Source organism: Neomonachus schauinslandi, chromosome 4 (genome assembly GCF_002201575.2).
Source record: "Neomonachus schauinslandi chromosome 4, ASM220157v2, whole genome shotgun sequence".
Classification (NCBI taxonomy): domain Eukaryota; kingdom Metazoa; phylum Chordata; class Mammalia; order Carnivora; family Phocidae; genus Neomonachus; species Neomonachus schauinslandi.
The window spans coordinates 168,634,904-168,656,400 of NC_058406.1; the positions used below are offsets into that span (position 1 = coordinate 168,634,904).

General features: G+C 41.8%; 1 protein-coding gene across 4 annotated transcripts in view; it reads left to right on the forward strand.

Annotated features, from left to right (window-relative positions):
• The window catches only part of COL14A1 (collagen type XIV alpha 1 chain), a 211,633-nt gene extending 192,118 nt beyond the window's left edge, over positions 1-19,515 (forward strand). For 3 of the 4 annotated variants that reach the window (XM_021688762.1, XM_021688763.1, XM_021688765.1), the window contains 3 exons: positions 14,997-15,074; positions 16,838-16,993; positions 18,644-19,515. In XM_021688762.1, coding sequence (XP_021544437.1) covers positions 14,997-15,074; positions 16,838-16,993; positions 18,644-18,723 — 314 coding nt within the window. In that variant the 3' untranslated portion in view covers positions 18,724-19,515. Of the gene's footprint in view, positions 1-14,996; positions 15,075-16,837; positions 16,994-17,814; positions 18,397-18,643 lie in introns of those variants that run through there. The other variant, XM_021688764.1, reaches the window with a different exon arrangement.
• Positions 19,516-21,497: the final 1,982 nt, after the last annotated feature.

Genomic DNA, 21,497 nt, shown 5'->3' on the forward strand with positions numbered 1-21,497 from the left:
AGGGCTGAGGGGCAACCTTGTATTTTCTGACCTCAGTTCAAAATGCACTGTTGATTAACCCAGTCATTATCATTGAACTAGCGAAGAATATGCATTTTTGGAGAACAGAAAAGGAATTACAAATACTCCCCCCCATATCAGCAGTGTGAAATAGAGACTGTTCTCGACCTTCCTTATCACCCAACAGAAGACTGTATTTTGCCTCCATCTAATTAGCTACCTCCTTTTCATTAGTCCTTTGTCTCCTTTAACTTAAACAAAGTATTTTTCATAAGTTTGTGGGGAATCGTCGTTTAGCTGTGTTCTCACATGGATCGCAATATATACAGAATCCTTAGAAGTTAAGGATTTGAAGGACTCCTGCAGCTCACATTATTTATCTAAGGCTTGAACTCCAACTTGGACTTGTCTGATTATTAGCACCCAGGAGTAAAGAGGTTCCATCTGCGTAGCATAAGCAAGATGTTCTGTAGCCCAATTTCTCACCTGCTTTTTCTTCTTGTCACTTATACTCCATGGCTCACATACAGCAAAGAAAAGCTGTTTTTCCTTGCCTGTCCCCATTAAATACTGCACTGTCTTCAGAAATGACTCTATATCCTGGCTTCCAAAGTTCACAAAAGCTCTAAAGTTTCTCTTTTCTTCCCTGACCTGAAACAACTGAGTCCTGACTTTTCTGACTTGAACACACTCTCCTAGAGTCACAACCTTGTGTGATTCTAACTAGACCCCAGAAGACAGCTCCGTTTCTAATTCTGATCTTTGTGTAATCGTTCCTGGATGACTAATCTCCTATTTTCTTATTCCATTTATTGAAATGTTCACTGGTGTCTTAAACCATATATTAACCCAGGCAAAAATAAGTTGGCTGGTCTATAGTTGGCCAAATTGAGTTCCTTTATTTACTTGAAAAGAACTGGGACAGTTTCCTGATTTCAGTCTTTATGTAACTCCTTCAGTTTCCATCATTCTCCAAAAAACACTGGATCACGGGAGCCATCCAACTGAAGATTTTCATGTTCAGATTGTACATCCATAAAGCTGGAATTTATAGCTAATTTATCTTGGACAATAAATCAGTAAATATTTATTGAATGCAGGGTTCATGTAAGGCTTTTGAGTTGACAGTGTGTAAGATAATACTATTTATTTATGGCTTTCACTTATTAGGCACTAAATGTATCTGCCAATATTGTGTTCAGTCCTATATGCACACTCCCTCATTTGGATAAAATAGAAGACATGGTTTGGATAAGGAAGGAATGCGAAACATTACTGAATGTGCAAGTTGGGAGAGTAAATGTGAAATGAGTTGGGTAGAAAGTAAATGCTGTCAGAATTTAGAGGAAGACATCACTGTGGGCTTTGAAAAGAAGGGTTCCAGCATTTATTAAGCGACTAGTGTTGTTAAGCTACTATTAGTTGCTTGGCACATTATTAACGCTCATAAAAATCTTGCGAGGTCAGTATTAGCTCCATTTTTTAAAAAAAGATTTTATTATTTATTTATTTATTTATTTGAGAGAGAGAGAGAGCGTGCATGAGCACAGGGGGAGGGGCAGAGGGAGAGAGAATCTCAAGGAGACTCCCCGATGAGTGCAGAGCCCGATGTGGGGCTCCATCCCAGGACCCCAAGATCATAACCTGAGCTGAAACCAAAAGTCAGATGCTCAACCTACTGAGCCACCCAGATTACCCTAGCTCCATTTTTAAGTTAGGAAACTGAGGCTCAGCTAGTTTGTCAGTTGTCCAAGGTCACCCCGCTGGACCATAGGGGACCAGAATTCAAGTCCACATCTTCATGATTCCAGAATATCTGTGCTTGCTCCACTCTGTCCTGTTGCCACCTTGGAATTCATGGTGTAGTGGGGGACTCCCATGGGAGAGGCCAGAACCATGCAGGGTCTGGTGGACCCCCGTTTCGTTATGGCTTCTACTAACCACAATTCACGGCTCAGTTCACACAAACAAGTCAACAGCTGAACTGACCAGAATGGCACAGTGGGTCATAGTTGTACTATTTGCAAGCTCCCTGCACACTTTGTTCTGTTTTTGGAGAGCCTTGGGACATCCTTGACCTGGCAAATGACCAACTTTGAGGTGATTTGTTGGATAAATATGAATGTGATAAAAATATTTTCCATGATTATACATTTTGACACTTCAAAGTTTTTCTAGTATTTTAGCATGTGCCCAGGCTATAGAAGAGTCCAAGTAGGGGAATTACCTGGAGGGAAGCTGGCCATGGATCTGGCAACCTGGGGTACACCTCTAGAATTAGTGTAACATCTAACCCTAGGAGAAATAGAAACCTAGAACAAGGCAATTCAGTCTTGTTTTACTTGTGATATTTTAGAAGAGAAACCGATTTCACTTCACTACTTGTGATGCCGCTTAACTGAGTAGCAGGACGGGATGTCGTTTGGGGCATCAGTCACATATAAGTCAGGGTCTGAGCTTGGCCACTTACTAGCTGTGTGATCTTGGCTGCTTAATCGTACATCTTAATCTTTCTGTATCTTCATTCACTCACCTAACCAGCACTTACTGAGCATCTACTACACATCAGGCACACTGTTGGGTGTCAATGACATAGTAGTAAACAGGGCATACATTTCCTACCTTTCCTGTCCCTAGCACGGACACAGATTTTAAACAGACTAACAAAAACTACATGAATAGTTTCATTTAGTTACATTAGTTGTGTCATGAAAAAAATCCATGATGCTATGCAAATATAGAAGAGAGGGCTCTGACTTACTCTGGCATGTCAGTGATGTTTCAGCTGAGACCTGAAAGCTTAGGAGTTTGGCATATCAGTAAGAGAGTCAGAGGAGAGCATTCTAGGCAGAGACAGCAATAACGTGCAAAGAAATGAGGTGCGAAAGGGCTTGAAACTCTAAAGCCATGATTCTCAATAGTAGTCAACATATTGTCTCCTTTTCAACAAATAATTTACATCTCTTTTACTATTCAAAATGAAATTCATAGACAATACATATAACCTGCCTTCACACATAATTAAAAAAAACTAGACTGCCATCTAGTGTAATGTAAAGAAGTAAAACTAAAGTAATTTCTCGTTAAACTGTTTATTCCAATATGCATATTCTCAGCATGACTACACTGGAAGCATAATGAAGTCAAAATGTATTTATATTAAATAATTACTGAGAATGCAACAGCTACAAGTTAGCTGAGCTTTATCAATGACATGTCTTTCTGTATTTGTGTCTATTGTGTTCACAGTGAAGATCGTAAGAGCAAATACATCATCAGCATTATGCAAATAACTGTAAATTATCTTCTACTTTTTCAGACACCTGTTCCTTGATTAACAGATCTCTTGGTTTTCCATTTTATTTCCTTTTCCTACTGGGGCTCTCTCCAGAGAGGTCTTATACTACTGACTAGACGTCTCCTCTCACCCATCGGCAGTGGTGTTGTCTTTACCCATGCTAGTGACTGGAGAATGTTAAGTGGAAATGACTGGGGGGTATCATTCTAAAGATTTCCCCATTGGAACACATTGGTTTCTATAAATGTCATTAGTACTTTATACCTACTCTGTGGGATCAAATATTTGGGATGCAGTATTACCATTGAGGATTAAAAAAATAACAGTGTTAGGGCGCCTGGGTGGCTCAGTTGGTTAAGCGACTGCCTTCAGCTCAGGTCATGATCCTGGAGTCCCGGGTTCGAGTCCCGCATTGGGCTCCCTGCTCGGCGGGGAGTCTGCTTCTCCCTCTGACCCTCCCCCCTCTCATGTGCTTGCTCTCTCTAATTCTCTCTCTCTCAAATAAATAAATAAATAATCTTTAAAAAAAAATAACAGTGTTAGAATGTCATCTTTAATCACAAGAAAATTTCATGTTTTTGTTTAAGACCTGGATGCAAGGGCAGTTTCCCCACTCTGTTTGTTGCCCAGATTAATTTTTTATTGTTCTTTGAGGATATAATCCCTGAACGACTTTTTGAAGTTGGAAAATTATTCCCCTTGAGGTTTCCCTGCCACAGAAAACAAAATTTCTAAGGAGTGAATGTAAAGAAAGACAAGATTTAAGGATCAGTTCTTATATCAGTCCTAAGGTTCTGTGGTTAATTTGAAAAAGATGGACTTTGTTCCCGAAAATGAGAAAGGGGGGTTGTGAGAAGGATGAGAAGATGCAACACAACCCACCCCCCCCCCCCCCCAAAGCAAACACAGGTAGAAAAGGAGTCAGCCACACTCTGGTGGCTGGAAGTCAGTGACAACCCCCTTCAGAGACACAGAAATGGCAGTCAGAGCTGAGAAGAGCTGCATACACCCGAAAGCTAAATCTGAGTCCCTACAGCTCATGCCCCTCACCTGGGAATCAACAAGCCTGAGGAGGCTGGGTCTCAGGACAATTCGAAGCTGGGAGAGAGAAGTAGGGTTCTTGCATTCGCTATTTCTGTGGTTGAAAAGAGCTGTTGGCAGCGAAGATACATTTGGCTGAAAACTTCAGTCACGAATGCAGAATAATAGCGTAGCAGTTGCCAACCAGGAATGCCTTGATGCTAAGCATCTGTGGAACTTCTTAATGTCCTCTTTATCCTGGTTTATTCCTGGAAAAGTTATCTTTATGGGACAGATCAACTTGATTAAAGATAGAGGGTTGGCAGGGCTCCTGTAATAATTGGCTGTTTGATGCTTAAATATTTACAAGTCTTCCCTGTGATGTTGTATTATCTTTGATATTCGGTTGCACAAGGCATAGACTGTTCATTGCTGTTAAAAATCTGCTGACGTGTATGTTTCTTTCCTCATCCCCTTCCTCCCATCTCCTGAGAGATGAACTCCAGAGAAATGAAGGTAGCTTTCTCTTCTCTCACCCAAGAGCTATATTGTAAAGTCCAGTTTGAATGTGCTTTGGAACAAGACTTTTCTCTAAAGGTCTGATGTATTGTTTTTTCATAATGTATAGTAACCTGAACGCATTGAAAAGGAATGCTTTTTCTTTTTCTTCACTGTATCATCTTTTATTTTGTAAGTGTCTTTTTTCCCCCTCTATTACAAACTGACTCTTTACATTCAACATGGCTACAGAGAGAAGCTCTATGTGTTAATGATTTATTTATTTTTTTAAGATTTTATTTATTTATTTATTTATTTGACAGAGAGAGAGACAGCGAGAGAGGGAACACAAGCAGGGGGAGTGGGAGAGGGAGAGGCAGGCTTCCCCGCGGAGCAGGGAGCCCGATGCGGGGCTCGATCCCAGGACTCTGGGATCATGACCTGAGCTGAAGGCAGACGCCTAACGACTGAGCCACCCAGGCGCCCCTGTGTTAATGATTTATTACTATATAACAAGTTACCCTAAAACTTAGCAACTTAAAACAACAAAACATACATGATCGTGGTTTTTCTGGGTCAGGGATTCAGGAGTGGTCTAGCTGGGTGCTTCTGACTCTGGGTCTTCCATGAGGTTGAGTGAAGATGTCAGCAAGGGCTACAGTCCATTTTGTCTTTTTTTTTTTTTTTTTTTTGCCATGAAAGCTAATATAATTGTTTCTGTAGCTTAAAATATTTTGAAACCCTTAATTGGAGGGTCTGTATAGTAGATCTGATCAGATTCTTGTGTTGGATTTCAGTCTCTGTCTGGGGTAACGGGTATCGTGCTGGAAATACCACTCAAGGTTAATGCCATCTCAGCATGATATCCTTGTATGGTCCCGGTTCCTGTTTTCCACTTCACTTCAAGTATGTACGTTTTGCTCTAGCCAAACTGAACTGCTCTGTGCTCTCAGTATTAGTCAGCTTTTGCTGCATAACGAACCACAAACATCTCAGTAGGATACAATGATAAATATTATTTTTTTCACCACATATTTGTGGCAAACAGGGGCAGTTCTGCTCTGCTGGGGCCCTGGCTGGGAGGGCTAATAGTTTCCTAGAGTATGTAATCCTCATGACAGGGGCAGAAACGAAACAGGGCAACCCAACCACCCAATCCTATTTCAAGCCTCTGTTTGAGTTATTGCCTCTAACATCTCATTGGTCAAAGCAGGTCACATGGCCATGGCCACACCCAACCCCAAGAGGTAAGGAAGAACACGGCCCAAAGCAAGAGAATGGGTGTGTCAGTCTTTCTCAGAGTGAGGAGGAAGTGAGACCACTCATTCAGTTTACCACATTCTTCATACGTGTGTTTCCCTTTCCTCCTGCCCTCAGTGCCGATTCCCGTTGTGTGCCTTTCTTGTACCCGTTCATGGATTTTCACCTGGTCTTCCCACTCCCTAGAACCTTCTCTCTTCCTGTCTCATTCATACTCCAACTTCAAAACTCATCTCAAGAGTCACCTCTGCCAGACCACTCGTTCCTCCCTGTGGTTTGTTTGGCTCGTGTGTTGGTTGTTTCTTCCGTGCTCTACTCCAGCTGAACTAGACTGAGTAAACTCTCCCGGAGCACAGGTGTCCACCCCAGCAGTTTCTCATTGTACTGTCAGGGTTGGTGTACTTGTTTGTCTTCCCACTGGACTGTGAGTTACTTGAGTGGGGCCGTGCCTTTCATCTCTACATCCCCCCGCCCCACCAAGAAGCCTGAACAAGAATTGGATCCATGAATAGATGGCCACCTCACTAGTGTGTGAACCGGATCATTTAGCACCCAGGTAGAATATACTTTCTTGAATTGCTTTAATGATTTCACTTCCGTTAATCCTGTCTCCCCAGGAAGGCTGCATATTCCCCAAAGACCAAACTTAATGTCGATTTTCCTTTTATTTTCCATAATACCTGAAGTGCAATAGTCATTTCGTGAATCATAAGTGATTTATGGTGTTGATTACTACTTGGCTAGTTTTTTTGGCTGCCATTTGTCCTTCACGCTAGAGCCATGAAAAAAACCAGAAGTCTGCCGTGTGGCTATAGGACTTCAATCCTAAGACGTCCTGTTAATAGCCAGTTACTGCCAACTTGACAATGTCAGTGTTTTCTTCAAGTCATTATTGTGTAAATTTAGCCAGGAAAGCAGGGTGAGATTTTTAAATAGGAAGGATTTTTCAACTGGGTAGGAAATACATAAATAGAAAATACATCAGACATTTCAGTGCCCAAATTTTAGTGTGTCTAATTTAGATGTCTGTGATCAAAAGATCAACTGACCTCCTGCTTATTATGCCTGTGTGTGTGTGTGTTTACTCTATCTGTATGTAAATATTGATAGAGAGAGGCAGAGAAACACTTTCTTTTGACTGTAGGAATGTGCTTAGTCATTTTCTAAATTTCTGGCCTTGAACATAAACAAGTAAAATGGAAATATAACATGTAATAATTTAGATGATAAAACTAAAGCTGTTTATATTAGCTATGGTAAACTGTTTTCAGTGACTTTTTTAACATGGCTTTTAAAGTGATAAATACTTTATACATAAATAATATATATATAAATAAATATATATAAATATATCAAAATGCATTTGTATAGCTGAGCGAAAACATACATAGAAAAGATATATTCATTAACTTTTTTCATTTTCATTGTTTCTAGGTTTAACTAGATATAAGATGTATTCATCTTAATAGTGGATTCTTCATGATTATTATGAAGGGCTGTTGGCCTTAATGAATTTTTTTAATAGATTTTATTTATTTATTTGACAGAGAGAGGCACAGTGAGAGGGAACACAAGCAGGGGGAGTGGGAGAGAGAGAAGCAGGTTCCTGGCTGAGCAGAGAGCCCGATGCAGGGCTCAATCCTAGGACCCTGGGACCATGACCTGAGCCGAAGGCAGATGCTTAACGACTGAGCCACCCAGGCACTCCTGCATTTTGTTTTAAACTCTGCAGACACTGGCCTCATCCCAAAGCCCTGACACAGCTCTCTTCTTTTCCAAGAGTCGAGAGCATCATATCACTTTTCATTTCTGCAAGGAATGAAAACTAGACCAAGCTCTAATTTAAATATCATCAACTGGTTGAATATTCATGCCAAATCTGAAATGTTCATTTTTGAAGCCATAGAAATTGGCTCATTTTTCTGTTAACTTTGAATTAGTAATAGTTTTCCTAATGGTCCATGCTGGAAATAATACAATGGCATTGAAGGGGGACCAGTTAAAACTTGGATGCTGAAGCTGGTCAATGGGCGTTTGGTCTGATACTCTTATTATGTGCCCATAAGATCATTGTATCAGTTTGCAAAACTGTGTGGACAAAAATCCGGGATTCCTGGTGCCAAATGTAATCCCTGTTCGTTTTTGCCATGTACCTGCATGTGTGAACAGCCTGCAGACGCCTACATGGGGTTGGTGTGCAGTGATGAAGGGCGCTCCTCCTCATCCTCTCTTTTCCCTTCTTCCTTTACAGCCCCCATGCTGCCCCTTCACCTCCCTCCTCCCAGCTGCACTTCCTTCCCCTCTCTCACTGCCCAGACATCAGCGTGTCTAATTTAGATTTGTGTGGTCAAAAGACCAAAGGACCTCCTGCCAATATTACCATGTCTCAAACTGATAGAAAAACCTAAAGTGCAAAATATCTTGTCTTGATCTTGATCTCGTAGTGGTTCCTTTGACCACTGGACAGCCCTACTTAATGCTTTGACATATTTTCCTCTGGCTTTTCTGTGGGAGTAGCTCAGTGTTTATTGGTGGAGTTGAGCTCTGCGGGATTTTTCAGTCCACTTTACCAATTGTATTGCTTTGCAGCACCCAGCAGGGGCAGATCCATGTTTTAAGGAGCCTGAGGCTTCAGCACTTTGGAGTTCCTCTTTGAGAAAAAGAGGGTGAAGTTACAAAAAAAAAAAAATTTGGTAGATGGTATTGGAGGGGTTCTGTGCACACGAGGGGAAAGGGCAGTATCCAAACTCCTTTGGCCAGCCAGAAGACCGGCTTCTTATTCTACCACTCCCAAACCTGCCGCAGCCAAACCCCTGCCAAACCTCTTGGCATTCCCCAGGCACGCCCAGTTCGCTTTCATCTGCAGTTCTCTGTACACGTACTTGCATCTGCCCTTCTTTGGGTGGCTAACGCCTGCTCTCCAAGACTTAGCTTCAAGGGTCAACTCTATTGGGAGAGCCTCCTGTGATTCCTCACAGATGCCTCAATTCTGTGCTTTCATATTTGTTGTAGCTCTTCTCAGACTGCATAAAGGCTCTCCATTTGTCCCTTTCCCTGCTACGGGGTGACCCACTACAGGCAGGAAGGGAGCCTCTGACTCTGAATACTCAGAGCCTGATACTGGCACTGGACAAGGCAGTTGGCTTCCAGTCAGCGCTTCTCCCTCCTTTAGCTGTGCATCACTGCCTTTCCAGGCTCCCATGTCCCCCTGCTCCTGGGAAGGTTCAGCCAATGGGAGGCTTAAAGAAGGAATAGAGGGTTCGAACAGGGGAGAAGTCAGGATATTTCTCCCCTCACCCAATCCCTGGCTCCCCTGCAATTCTGGTTGTGGTGACAACCCTTACAAGGCTCCTGCTTCCACTGGAAATCTCTCCCTCTGCTTCTAGATCCTACCAGAAGGTTCTAGGCTCTGGGCTCCAGTCAACACCATTCCTTTCCATTGTCCCTATGCTCCTCAAGATGAGAGTGACTTCCTGCTTTTGCTAATTTATCACTGGCCTCCTCATCTTTAATTGGCTTCTCAGTCCTTCCATCACCCATGTAAACAAGTCCCTGGATTAAATTCTCTGCCTGAACAATCTAGAGTGCTTTATCTTTCCCTGACTGAGTCCTGAATTATACTGTCATAGTGGATGGGCAGTTATTTTATAAAAACGACAATAAGAAGGGAAACTCTTGGCAACTGTTTGCAAAGTTTGTTTACATTGAAAACAATCATGTATTTTCCAGTCTTTGTCCTCTTAGCCGAGACCTTAGCCAAAACATGGAGTCCCACATGCTGGTACTAACGCTACAGGCCAAAAATGTAAAAATAGCAGACTCTGGAAATTGCACGAAGTATTTAGTGAATTATGTCCAATTAATCTGCCACCTTGTAGCTAGGTATCTGTCCAGTACTTCGCTTCTAGTAGGCATTCAAACATATTTTGAGTGGGAAGCAGACTGTGCTTGCCATGCATTGTCAGCATTTCCTAGGTAACAGACAGTATAATAACATAGCTGAAGCTCTGTCTCACTGTTTCTATGACTTTTTGGTGCAGTTACAATGAAAGCATTGCCCGGGCTTTGCATATGTGCCTGGGCATAAATCCTGGGAGTTGCTCAAAATGTCTGGGATCAAGAGACTCACCGCGGTCCACGGAGTAGCATGAGGCTCCAGTGTGGAGTGCTTGGTGTGGTCAGAGGGCAGAGAAATGAGTAAAACTTCTCTATTCAGAGACCAACAGGCCAAAGAAAATAGGAAATGGACAACCAAGTGCCAGATCCTAGACATGTAGTCAGTGGGAGCCGGAGAGAGCCACTAAACATCAACTCTGAATCTTGCTCAGAGCAGAGGGCAAGAATGCCAACTGAGGGAAGTAGGCTGAGGAAATGTGATAACCACCGGGCTGATTGCTGAGCACGGGGCCAGAGCAAATGTGCAGACTGACTTGGCAGGTAGCTCGGGAAGCCTCGACTGCAAAGAACAAGACAAGAAGTACAGCCTGCTCACTTGGGATGAAAAGGCAGGGAGGACAGTGGTTCAGCGTCTGGACTTCGGCACCATCCTGACGGGGTTGAAATCTTGGCTCTACTACTTCCTAGCTAAGGGCAGCCCCCTTGGGGGTTAATAGTAGTGCCCGCCCTCTTGGTTCTTGTGAAACCTAAAGGAGCTCACACATGTCAAGCATCTAGCGTGCAGAATCTACTGAGTTCATTTATAGGCTTAGCTGATAAACTGGCCACATTCTTGGTTTGTCAAAGTCTGCAGCTGAACTTAGTATTTCATTCATTCATTCATTCATCTGTTTGACACATATTTCTTGAGTGCCTTAAGTATGTGCCTGGAGCTGGGAATATAAATGGACAGGTCTCTGCCTTTGTAGACCAGTAAAAGAAAATATTGGAGGTTCAGTGTTAGGTTCGTGGTAAGGGAGAATCAGGTAGCCCTGAAATGGTTTCTAATGAGACACTTAAAAAAGAATAAGTATGACAAAGGTACCTCTCTGATGGGGGATGTTGATGATGCATGTGTAGGGGCAGAGGGTACATGGGAAATCTCTGTACTTACCGTTCAGTATTAATGTGAACCTAGAATCCCTTGCAAAAAAAATAAATTTATTAAAATATTTTTAAAAGAAAGAACAGATGAATGGATAGATAATAATAATCTCTCTGATTATCCTAAATATTTTTGGTAACTCAAAAACAAAGCTAAAGATATTTTAATCTTATTTAAAATCATATTTTTGGAAAACTAGATCTTCATTTATATCAGCTATGCTCAGTTTTTAGAAATGGCGGAAACTTAAACTTAATTGTGATCAATTATATTCATCTCTAAGAAACACTAGCAGCTGACACTGCTACATGAGGAACTTGTTAGAAAAAGTAGTGTTCCCACAGCCAGGCACGTGAAAGTAAAAAGCAAAGCTCCAGGGTAAGGAATTTTGTTTGTTGATCCTTCAAAGGTCAGGCTTGCTTTTAAGAGTCAGCTGCATGTTGGTGTAGACATGTAGTCATTCAGTTAGGCTTCTAGAACCTACTGGGCCACCTACTATGTGTGAGGTTTGGCTTGGATCCGACACTAACAACGAAGAAGACATGATCCCTGCCGTCAGCAGGCACATAGTCTTAGGCTAAGTGAGCATGAGGACAAACAATGCAGTGGGGTAGGTGCAAGAGGAGGCAAGGACAATATGGAATCAGAGAATTAATTAATTAATTCATTCATTCAGTAAGTAAGTAAGTATCTATAAGTTTCATACTATGTGGAAGACACCCTAGCCGTGTCAGGGATACAGCCATGAATCAGATCGATAATTCCTGTCCTCTTGAATCCAGTAGGCTTCTGCTCATTATGGTTGCAGAGAAGCCTTGAGCTGGGTCTTGAAGAATAAGTATTTATGGAGACAGCCAATGTGAAACGGGTGTTCCAGAAGGAGGGGCATCCTGTGCACTCAGGAGTCCCAATGCCTTTGTGGCAGGAACGCAGGCACTTGGCTCCAGGGACTCCATCTCAACAACAAATGGCTCCCACCTTCAGCCCTCACAAAGAGATTGTTGAGAGAAGCCCTTAGTATGGGTAATGACAGCGTTTTGTCTGTAAAGAAGGACTATGCCCAGATTCCACTGCCCGCTGACATCTCATAAATGGGCGGACATTTCAGGACATTTCACTTCTTTCCTTTTAATCATGGCTTCCAGGCTTATCAAAAGTATATGCAGATCTATGCACGCCTGGGTGGCTCAGTCAGTTAAGCGTCTGCCTTCGGCTCAGGTCATGATCCCAGGGTCCTGGGATCAAGCTCCGCATCGGCTCCCTGCTCAGCGGGAAGCCTGCTTCTCCCTCTCCCACTCCCCCTGCTTGTGTTCCTGCTCTTGCTATCTCTGTCTCTGTCAAAAAATAAATAAAATCTAAAAAAAAAAAAAGTATATGCAGATCTATTTTTAGAGCTCTGAAGTCTCTAAGCTTACCTTTTAATTTTAGTCCTCATCTTAAGTCCTTAATTATTGATTTTTAACATGATTTTTTCATTCCAAGAAGAAGATTTACAACCAAACTCAGTTGTCATGGACATGAATGTTCCTGCAGTCTCAGAACCATAAGTGGACAGATATTAATCTATTAGCCTCCGTGTACCTGGAATAGATCTTCATTTCAAGGATAATAAAATCTAAAATTCTCTGTTAATATAATTACATCCTTAGAATTTTTTCAAGACATTTTGAGGGGCTGGAATATTTTTGTGAGACTCTTCCTCTCTTACCTTGATTTGTAGTGCAGGTAATATCAAATGCCACTTGTTTTTCTCTACATAACTAGAAAATTAAAACAACCAGAATCCCTACTCCCCAATCTTCCCCACCTTTTACTTTCTTAATGAAGAAGCAACGGGTAAGTCAAGAAATTCTTACCAGAGAGTTTTTTCCTAATACTTTCCTGCATGTCCTATTCAGCCTCATCAACTGCATCTCCCACTTCGGAGAATCACTGAGAAGCTATGTTGGTAATGTTGATCCTTGAGTACCATAAGGTCGTGGGAGGCCTCTGAGTCACCACACACTTAATCATGAGCAGACTGCCATTAGTCATCTGTGTATTTTATTGTGTTCTAATTTAAAAATTAGTGGTTCCCTGTGGGGAAAGTGACTCTCATTCAAACAGAAGAGGAGGCAGTTTCTGCTAAATTTCCAGATGCCTGGTGGAGTATATTTGCAACTGAGAGAACACCTACCAGCTGAAAAGTACTTATTCTAATTAGCTACTAAACTAATAGCTAAACTGGTAGCTAATTGGGTAATATACAGTAGATGTACCCAAGGTGCTTTTCTGTCTGGACAACTTGATGAGCAATTGAGCTTTACGTGTTGATTAGTCTGAGTATGTTGTGTGCTTTTTAAACTCAGACGAAATTGTATTTTTACTCTTGAGAAATTACTGTCTTCCTTATGGGTTCCTAAGACAAGAGTCAGACCCAAAACAGGAGGCCATCAGAGGCTCAGTGGTCAGTGTCCTTCTCTCTCCCTAAAGTCCTGGTCTCTTGTGAGCTCAGAAAATCCTCCGGAGACCACATGCAATAGGCATGGGGTGTTGGGGAACCATAGCAGGGGTGGGGCAGCCCTGAGGACCACTAACAAAGAAGGAGGACTTTTTCAAAGGTGCCAGATATACCTTGGCCCCAAAAGGAGGTCCCAAGGAACACAACAGCTACCAGCGCTCATATCAAGGGACAGTGGTGATGTGTGCCGTGTAGAAAAAAGTGCCAGTGGCTCCCCAATTTTCTTCATTTTTTTTCCCCCAACTATTCCCAGAGCAAATACTACATGAACACCTTTCTTTCTGGAAGTTATAAACAAGATGTGAAAAGTGATTGTTTTCAAGGGCCGGAGTCCTGGCTCGTTGAGTCTCTTCATTTGTCTGTCGTGAATACGCACCGCCTTTAGGAAAAGGGAAAAGTTATTTGTCACTTTAAACATTTTAAATCACTGGCATGCCTGCCACCTCTCAAATTGGTTATTGTCATTTATTTATGTTTCCTTCCAGGCTTCTCCAATTCACACGTAATTTCTTTGTAAGTGTAATCACGTACATATGCAATGCTGCATTCTGCTACTTCAAAGCATTGTTGTGCATGAAAAACAGGCACCAGAGACCTTCTGTGATGTGAGCCGGGGTAACCCCCCCCCTCCCGCCCCCCAGCTGATGCAACTCTCTCTGGGACGGGTGCGCCTCAGTATAGCATGTTCTCACCTGTCCGGCAATCTTGTGATAGGAGCTGTTTGGATGATGAGGTGGCAGAGTATATGTTTCTTTGGGTTTTGTTTTTGTTTTTGTTTTTTTTGCCTGAAAACGTATAGTTTGTTAATAGCACTGTAAATTATTTGGAATAAGGAATCTGCTCAGTGGAAAAGAAACATGAATAGGTTTAGATTTTTATGGGGCTGAATCAGCCAAATCAAACACAGGCTTTCCTGGAGCTTCCAAGTTTTTAATGGAAACTCATGCTCTTCAGAACTTTGCTGCCTAATTATAAGTCATGCCTTTTGCAGATACGTTACAGGGTGGACCAAAAGGAAAATGTTAGACGTGTTCACTTGTGATTTCTGTTGTGTGACCGTGGAGTGCCAGCTGCATATGTCGAATGGCCTGGTGCGTGTAAAGACACGGTGCCAGATCCTGGCAGGCTGAAGCCCTTCAGTAGGAAGGTGGATAGACTTACAGTATTGCAAATATGGGCAGCATGCTCAGCTACAGAACCAGCCTTCTATATGTGGTTGTACATAATTCACAGTGTCAGAATTTAATTTAAAAGTCCCCTGGGAACCATAACCCCAAACCAACCCACATCTTTATCTTTATAAGAGAGGTCTTTTTGAAAGATTTTGCCTAGATTTTATTTTAAAGACTTTTTCTTTCTTTCCTTTTTTTTTTTAACAGGTCTAACTGGTGTCAAGGGAGAAAAAGGAAATCCAGGCATTGGAACCCAAGGTCCAAGAGGCCCCCCTGGACCAGCAGGTAAATCTTCCTACCTAATAGGAAACTGCAAGATGGAAATCCTAACACTTTTTATTTACTTGACATCACGGTGAGGAAAATGGCCGTATTACATCCACAGTACATTGTATCTGACAGCAATGGCTGAGTTTCTCACTCATTTTATTGGAAAGCCAGTTTGTTAAGTGAAGATTCTCCCAGTACAGAAGCCTTAAAGGCTTCTAGCATATTCTGGGATCCTATTGGCTTCATGAGTTAGGCTGTGCTAGGCTATGCTGTAGTACCAAATAATCCCAAATGCTTAGTAGATTGACACAATAAGGGTTTATTTTATAATACCCCAAAGTTTGATGTGGGTAAGGTGGCCTTTCCCCCATGCTGGAAAAAAGGCCTCCAGGAGAAAGATAAAGGAGGCACATCAACCTTCACCCTCCTAAATGGACAACGATGTACATCGCAGTAATGCATATTTCACTGGCTGGAACTAGCCAGTCTCCGTTGAGCCACATGGGAGGCTCCAAACACAGAGGGACACATGGATGTTTGATAAACACTCATAGTTTCTGCCACCATGGCCTTCTTACTGGATGAATTTCGTGTCAGTTTTGAGTTTTGTATTGCTTTGTGTTTTTACAAAGGTCTCCAGACTATGATCCTCATTATTAGACTTGTAAGTTTGCAGTCCTGTTGGACATTTATAATCTGGTTGTAAAAAATAAAATAAAAAATAAATAAATAAATAAAAAATATATAATCTGGTTGTAGCCACATCAAATCGAATACTTTATAAATTTTTTCTTTCCAACCTAATAGTGATTTTGGGAAGTACTTTTCCTGGGAGGGATTCCTAATGGAAAAGATTCACTTTGAGCACAAATGCTCCTATCCTTAGAGCTTCTATGAGAGGCTGATCTAGCATCACGTGTTATACAGAAAGGATGGTTGGTGAGAGTTGACTGAATGGGACTGAACCTACTTAGAGCTGCAACACTTTTCAAATATAAGGTGATACTTGTTCCTCATTTTCATTTAGAACTAGAGTTGAAGGGTTCATTCCAACTAGAGTTGAAGAATCTCATTTTTAGTTGAAGAATGCCTTTTAAACACTATTGGAATCTAGACCTCAAAGCAAACATGAAAACACCCAGCCTGATAGACTTCCAAAAATCACAAAAATTTTAATCTCCCTCCTATTTTCACTCAATCTAAGTTCTCCATTGATATAAGGTAGCCTAAAGACATTTTGGATTAGTATTTTGGGTCTGACTTCAGACTTTGCCTTTTTCTCCTGTAGGATAATTTCTTTCACACTCAGGCTAATGTATTTCAATTACCCAGGGCCATAAAGCAGTACAGATTATGAGGCTGAGATTGAGTGGGTGTGAGTGTGTGCGTGCGTGCCCCCGCGTGTGCTTGTCTGCCCATATGCTGCATTCATAAGGAACTGCATTGGGAAACAGGAGCTCCATAAAGAAAACCAGGTTGACAGCGATATGTATTTTTCCCTTTAATATCCAAGAGGTGACAGCAAAGAATACATTTTGCTTTGCAGTATCCTGAACTGATTGAAAGTATTCTCCAGGAGAATGTATGATTACAATATGATCCTCTGTCCGGCAAGTCCAGTTTAGGAACAAAAACTCAATGAGCAGAGAGAGGTATCTTACCCTAATTGTTAAGATGTGTGAGGTGGCTTCTCTTAAGAGACTACCAAGAGTTTCCTCCTTACCATCCACTCTGTGATGGTCAAAGACCAACTGTTTTCCTTTGTGGGTGCTTCTTAGGACCTTCAGGGGAGAGTCGACCAGGAAGCCCCGGGCCCCCCGGCTCTCCTGGGCCCAGGGGTCCACCTGGTCACCTGGGGGTGCCTGGACCACAAGGTCCTTCTGGCCAGCCCGGATACTGCGACCCCTCTTCGTGTTCTGCCTACGGGGTAGGAGGTAAGTGCCTCTTGTGGGCTTTGAACAATGTTTCGTGACAATTAGAACTATAACGATGAGGGTGCAGTGAGCAGTAGACCAGTTATGGGAGGGAAGCTGAGCTTGAATGCCTCATTACCTTAAATTATCCAGAGACCTCTTCTATGAAGTGCAAATTACTATCAAGGCTACCCCTTCAAAAACCTTAAGAGGAAAATGAAAATAACAACACAACTAAATCTTCCTTGTTTATAAATGGCAGTCCACACTAACTTGACCTCCGACCTCATATTTGGTCACTGGGGGACATGTTTGAACTTTCTGTGGGGGCCCTAATTCTATGTTACTGCTGTGGTGTGGTCGTGATGCCTGTCATATTTTACTCTTGTTTTGGAAAAGCCTCAAACTTACGACTTCCCCTTAATGCGGATGGCCCTGTAGATTCTTTTGGGTGACATTCTGCCCACCACATGCCCACCATTTAAGACCAAAGATAGTCTTAAAAAGAAACAAGAGTGACCATGCCTGTCCCTGCCTCATTACTAACTCCTGGCCTGAGATTGTGAAAGATAATGAATGCTTCCTAAAAACATCTGCAGCCTGCATGTCGGCGAGTTGTGCAATGGGACATTTTCTGACATAGTCACTCTTGGAAGCATCAAGAAAGATGTCCAGAGACTGCTTTGGGGCAATAAACTTCTTAGTCAAAGAATTTAAGTGTTCTGCTTTAGGAGAAATTTAACCTTATTTGCCAGAGGAACTGGTCAGAGTTTTGCTGATGTGTTTTTCTCTGTTCATCTCTTCCCTCCCTGTTCTCTCAAATCTCCCTGTCCCTTATTAAGATCTGATTCCTTACAATGATTACCAGCACTGAGGTGGAGCTCCTCCACTCTGATTCCATTGGCCTGGGCAATTGGCTACGGATCCAGAACTGTCCTGTTGACCACCCCCCTGCCCCCAGCCCCTGCCCCTAACCATGGGCACTCCGCTTCCCTGCCTCACCTGCTTCCCTACCTGCCCACTGTCACGTCTCTTGCCCTCCCCGCTCCCGACACATACACTGATAATACTGGAAATTAACCAAATCACAAGTGTCTGTTGTAATAGAAACTGACTGCTCTGTATCAGCCTGGATGTCAGTATATGACTGTGTACCAAGAATTTATCCCCAACTTTTCTGTGTGAAGGCTCGGCAATAGCTGTCTAAATGTGCCTTCTCCTCTTTCCTGTCCCCACACAAGATTGACGGGCACCTTTCTCCCTGACCATCCTCCTCTCCATCCTCCTCTGATGCCCTCCCTTCCTGACTGTCCCCCTGGTGATGGGTTTCTAACGTGAGATCAGTTTTAAACATTTATTTTTCTGTTAAAATTCTGCTGAGATTCAGGGTTCCTTTTGTAAATAAAACACATACTATTTAAGCAGTTGGCCGTGATTCTAGTTTTCTAACCATTTCTGTAACGGATCTGTCCCTTCTTTGCTAACCATCTGAAACCTCGCGGGGAAGGTGCAAGCGGCATGGTGGTCAAGCAAGCTACTGCTTTCCACCCAAGCAGGCTTTCTCTCTCGTGTATTGACCAAATCTGTGTCTCTTATGGACCTGTGTGAGGGGAGAATATCAATTTACAGTTCCTGGTCCTATCAAGTCCCCACCCCACTCTTCCTCTCTAGCTCCCCATCCCGATCAACCGGAATTCACTCCTGTCCAAGATGAGCTAGAAGCCATGGAACTGTGGGGCTCGGGCATCTGATCGCCTCAGGACAAATTCAAAGACCAACTGCAAGAACTCTTAGAGAAACTTATTCAAGAAGAATGTCATTATGTGGTTTGTATGCTACCTTTGGGGGGCTTATCTCAGCAGCCTAAATCTCCTTGGACATTGCTAATATTGGCATTATTAGCAAAAAAATTATATTTTAAAAAATCCTCTTAATCTATGATACCACAGGATTTATTTTTCTTTGTTATTTTAATGGCCTGCCAGATGATTTGTTTTTCCAGAGAAGAGTGCTCAAAGGAAAATTGGCACACACAAAAAAATTGAACTCTGGAATCTTTTCTGTGTCAGATGATCTCAAGTCCTAAAGTGCATCAAGACAGCTATGATTGTATTCAAAGGAAATGGGGCCCTCGCAGAATAAGAATTTAAAGAGATTCAAAGATTATGCCATTTATCCCTATCTCCTCTGGCCTTGCTGAAAAGAAAGAGGGATATTATTGGAGAAACTACCTCTTGATTAACTGATCTGCCCAGCTCTGAGATCACGTGGTACCTCATTTCACTGGTGTCTAAGAATATGTATCAGAATATAACCTTTCTGAATTTGGTGATTTTAAAAATAGATTTAGTTTTTTCAATGGTTTGACATGTAAAATAGTGACTTTCCACCAGTTCTGATGCAAAGAGATCCAATTTTGATGAACGACTTATCCAGCAGTATTCCAAGGCTTGCCCTCTTTATCTACATGGATTCCTTTGTACATGCAGATAAGTTTTTTGCAAACCCATTTCCATTCTCTTTTATAAGCAAATAAAAATTTAAAACAACGTATGTGGATTCTTTTTACTGCATTTCTAAATGTCACCTTAAACTTCTATGGTCTTAGCTGAGTTTTAACCAGAAAAACAATAGTTGGCTTCCTTTAGACAGGCATTCAAATTTTCATTCATTCATTCATTTACTCATTCATCCTGTGTAGTAAGAAGCTTAACAGAAGAAGCAGTTGATTTGGGCCTAAGAGACTGGTAGAATTTTTTTTTTTTAAGATTTTGTTTTATTTATTTGAGAGAGAGAAAGAGTGAGAGAAGGAGCAGGGGGAGGGGCAGAGGGAGAAGGAGAAGCAGACTCCCTGCTGAGCAGGGAGCCTGATGTGGGGCTCGATCCTGGTACTCCAGGATCATGACCCGAGCTGAAAGCAGATGCTCAACTGACTAAGCCACCCAGGCACCCCAAGACTGGTAGAATTTTATCATTCATTTAAAACCCACAAGAAAACGCAAGACTGGGGCTAAATAAATGTTCACCAGTAGTTTACCAACAGTTGACTAAAGAGCCATCTTTCTTCTGGTATTAAGAAGAGTCTGAAAAACTCTAGAAAGGAAGAAAGGATATGAGATTGAACCTAACAGACTCTAACACCTGAACTATAATATATCTTTTGCTCACAAAGGAAAAATCTAGATATTTGAAAAAGATTTCGGTTCTATTATTTGCTTGTTGAAAATAAAATGGAAGAGTCACAAACTTAGTGTATGCTCTTTTCCTGTATCATCTCCCTAGTAACAGCTAATTTTAAAAAGTAAAGATGGGGTCATTTATAACAAGAAGTTGGATTCTTCCTAGATCAGTAAGGTCTTTCGACCTTCTTTGGTTTCCTTCACCAAACAGATCTGATTTAAGACCTCTCCAGCCAAAGGATTCAAACAGTAAGGTCTACGTATGTGCCTTTGGGGATCAAGGCAAAGAGTTTTGTGGTGCCTTTGCAGGAAATGAAAGAAGACCGTGAGCAGATAACCAACAGCTGTTTCCTTTTAGTTATGGCAAATCATTCCACATGTAGGAAGCAGGACTGATGAGAAAGAAAGCTTGCACAAGGTTGATCAGAATGACTTGACCCAGAATCCCCTAAGAGAACTCCTCTGTAAATGACTAGGGTATGTCATTAGTCACTTCATATTTTTATATCAGATTTCTTAGTCTTTTAACAGGTGAGTAGAGAGAATATTCTGTGTGCTTGGCTCTTGGAAAAGCATAGTCTAATATCGTGGCACTAAGAGGACTCTCAAAGTCTCTAATAAATGGTGACACATAAACTACCGGAGGTTCTAATCCATTCATATCATTCTTGAGTTATGCAGATACGCTTGGCTTTGATTTCACTTGATGGTCTAAATCTGTTTATTTAAGCTACAGGAAGGTTCCATTAGTTTGGAAGTGTCATCACTTGGACCCAGTATTTCAGATTTTTATTGAGTGAAACTCAGATTCAGGACTTTTGTGGTTACGATAAATTGCCTTGTGAAAAGCTGATTTTGAATTGCATTTTTATTGACTTACCTATTTTGGCAGGAATATACTTATATCTTAATTTATAGCTTATCCCGTTTCTAAAAGTAAGAAAGCATCGTCCCATATAAAGAAAAACATTACTTTTCAGAATTCTCATCACTTCTGTTAGAAACTCTCAATGTCTTTGGGGAATAGTCGTTTTAGGGTAGTATCTTATATTCAGGAAAACCTCAATTTAATTGCAGGATGACCCTCCCTCTCTTTTCCTACCTCCTCTGCCCCTTTCCATCCTCTCATAACTAATCTTGCTGTATACTAGGAACTGTTTCATTCTTAGGATAAAAACATGAATAAGAGAAATGTGGGTTTATCTTCATGGAGCTTCCTCTCTAGTGCTAGAGAAGACGGGAAAGGAGTGAATAAACAAGCAAGATTCATCTCCAATTGTGTCCGATAGTATGAAAGACACAAGGAAAGTGCTGAGAAAGGAATATGAAGAGGATATAAAGGCACA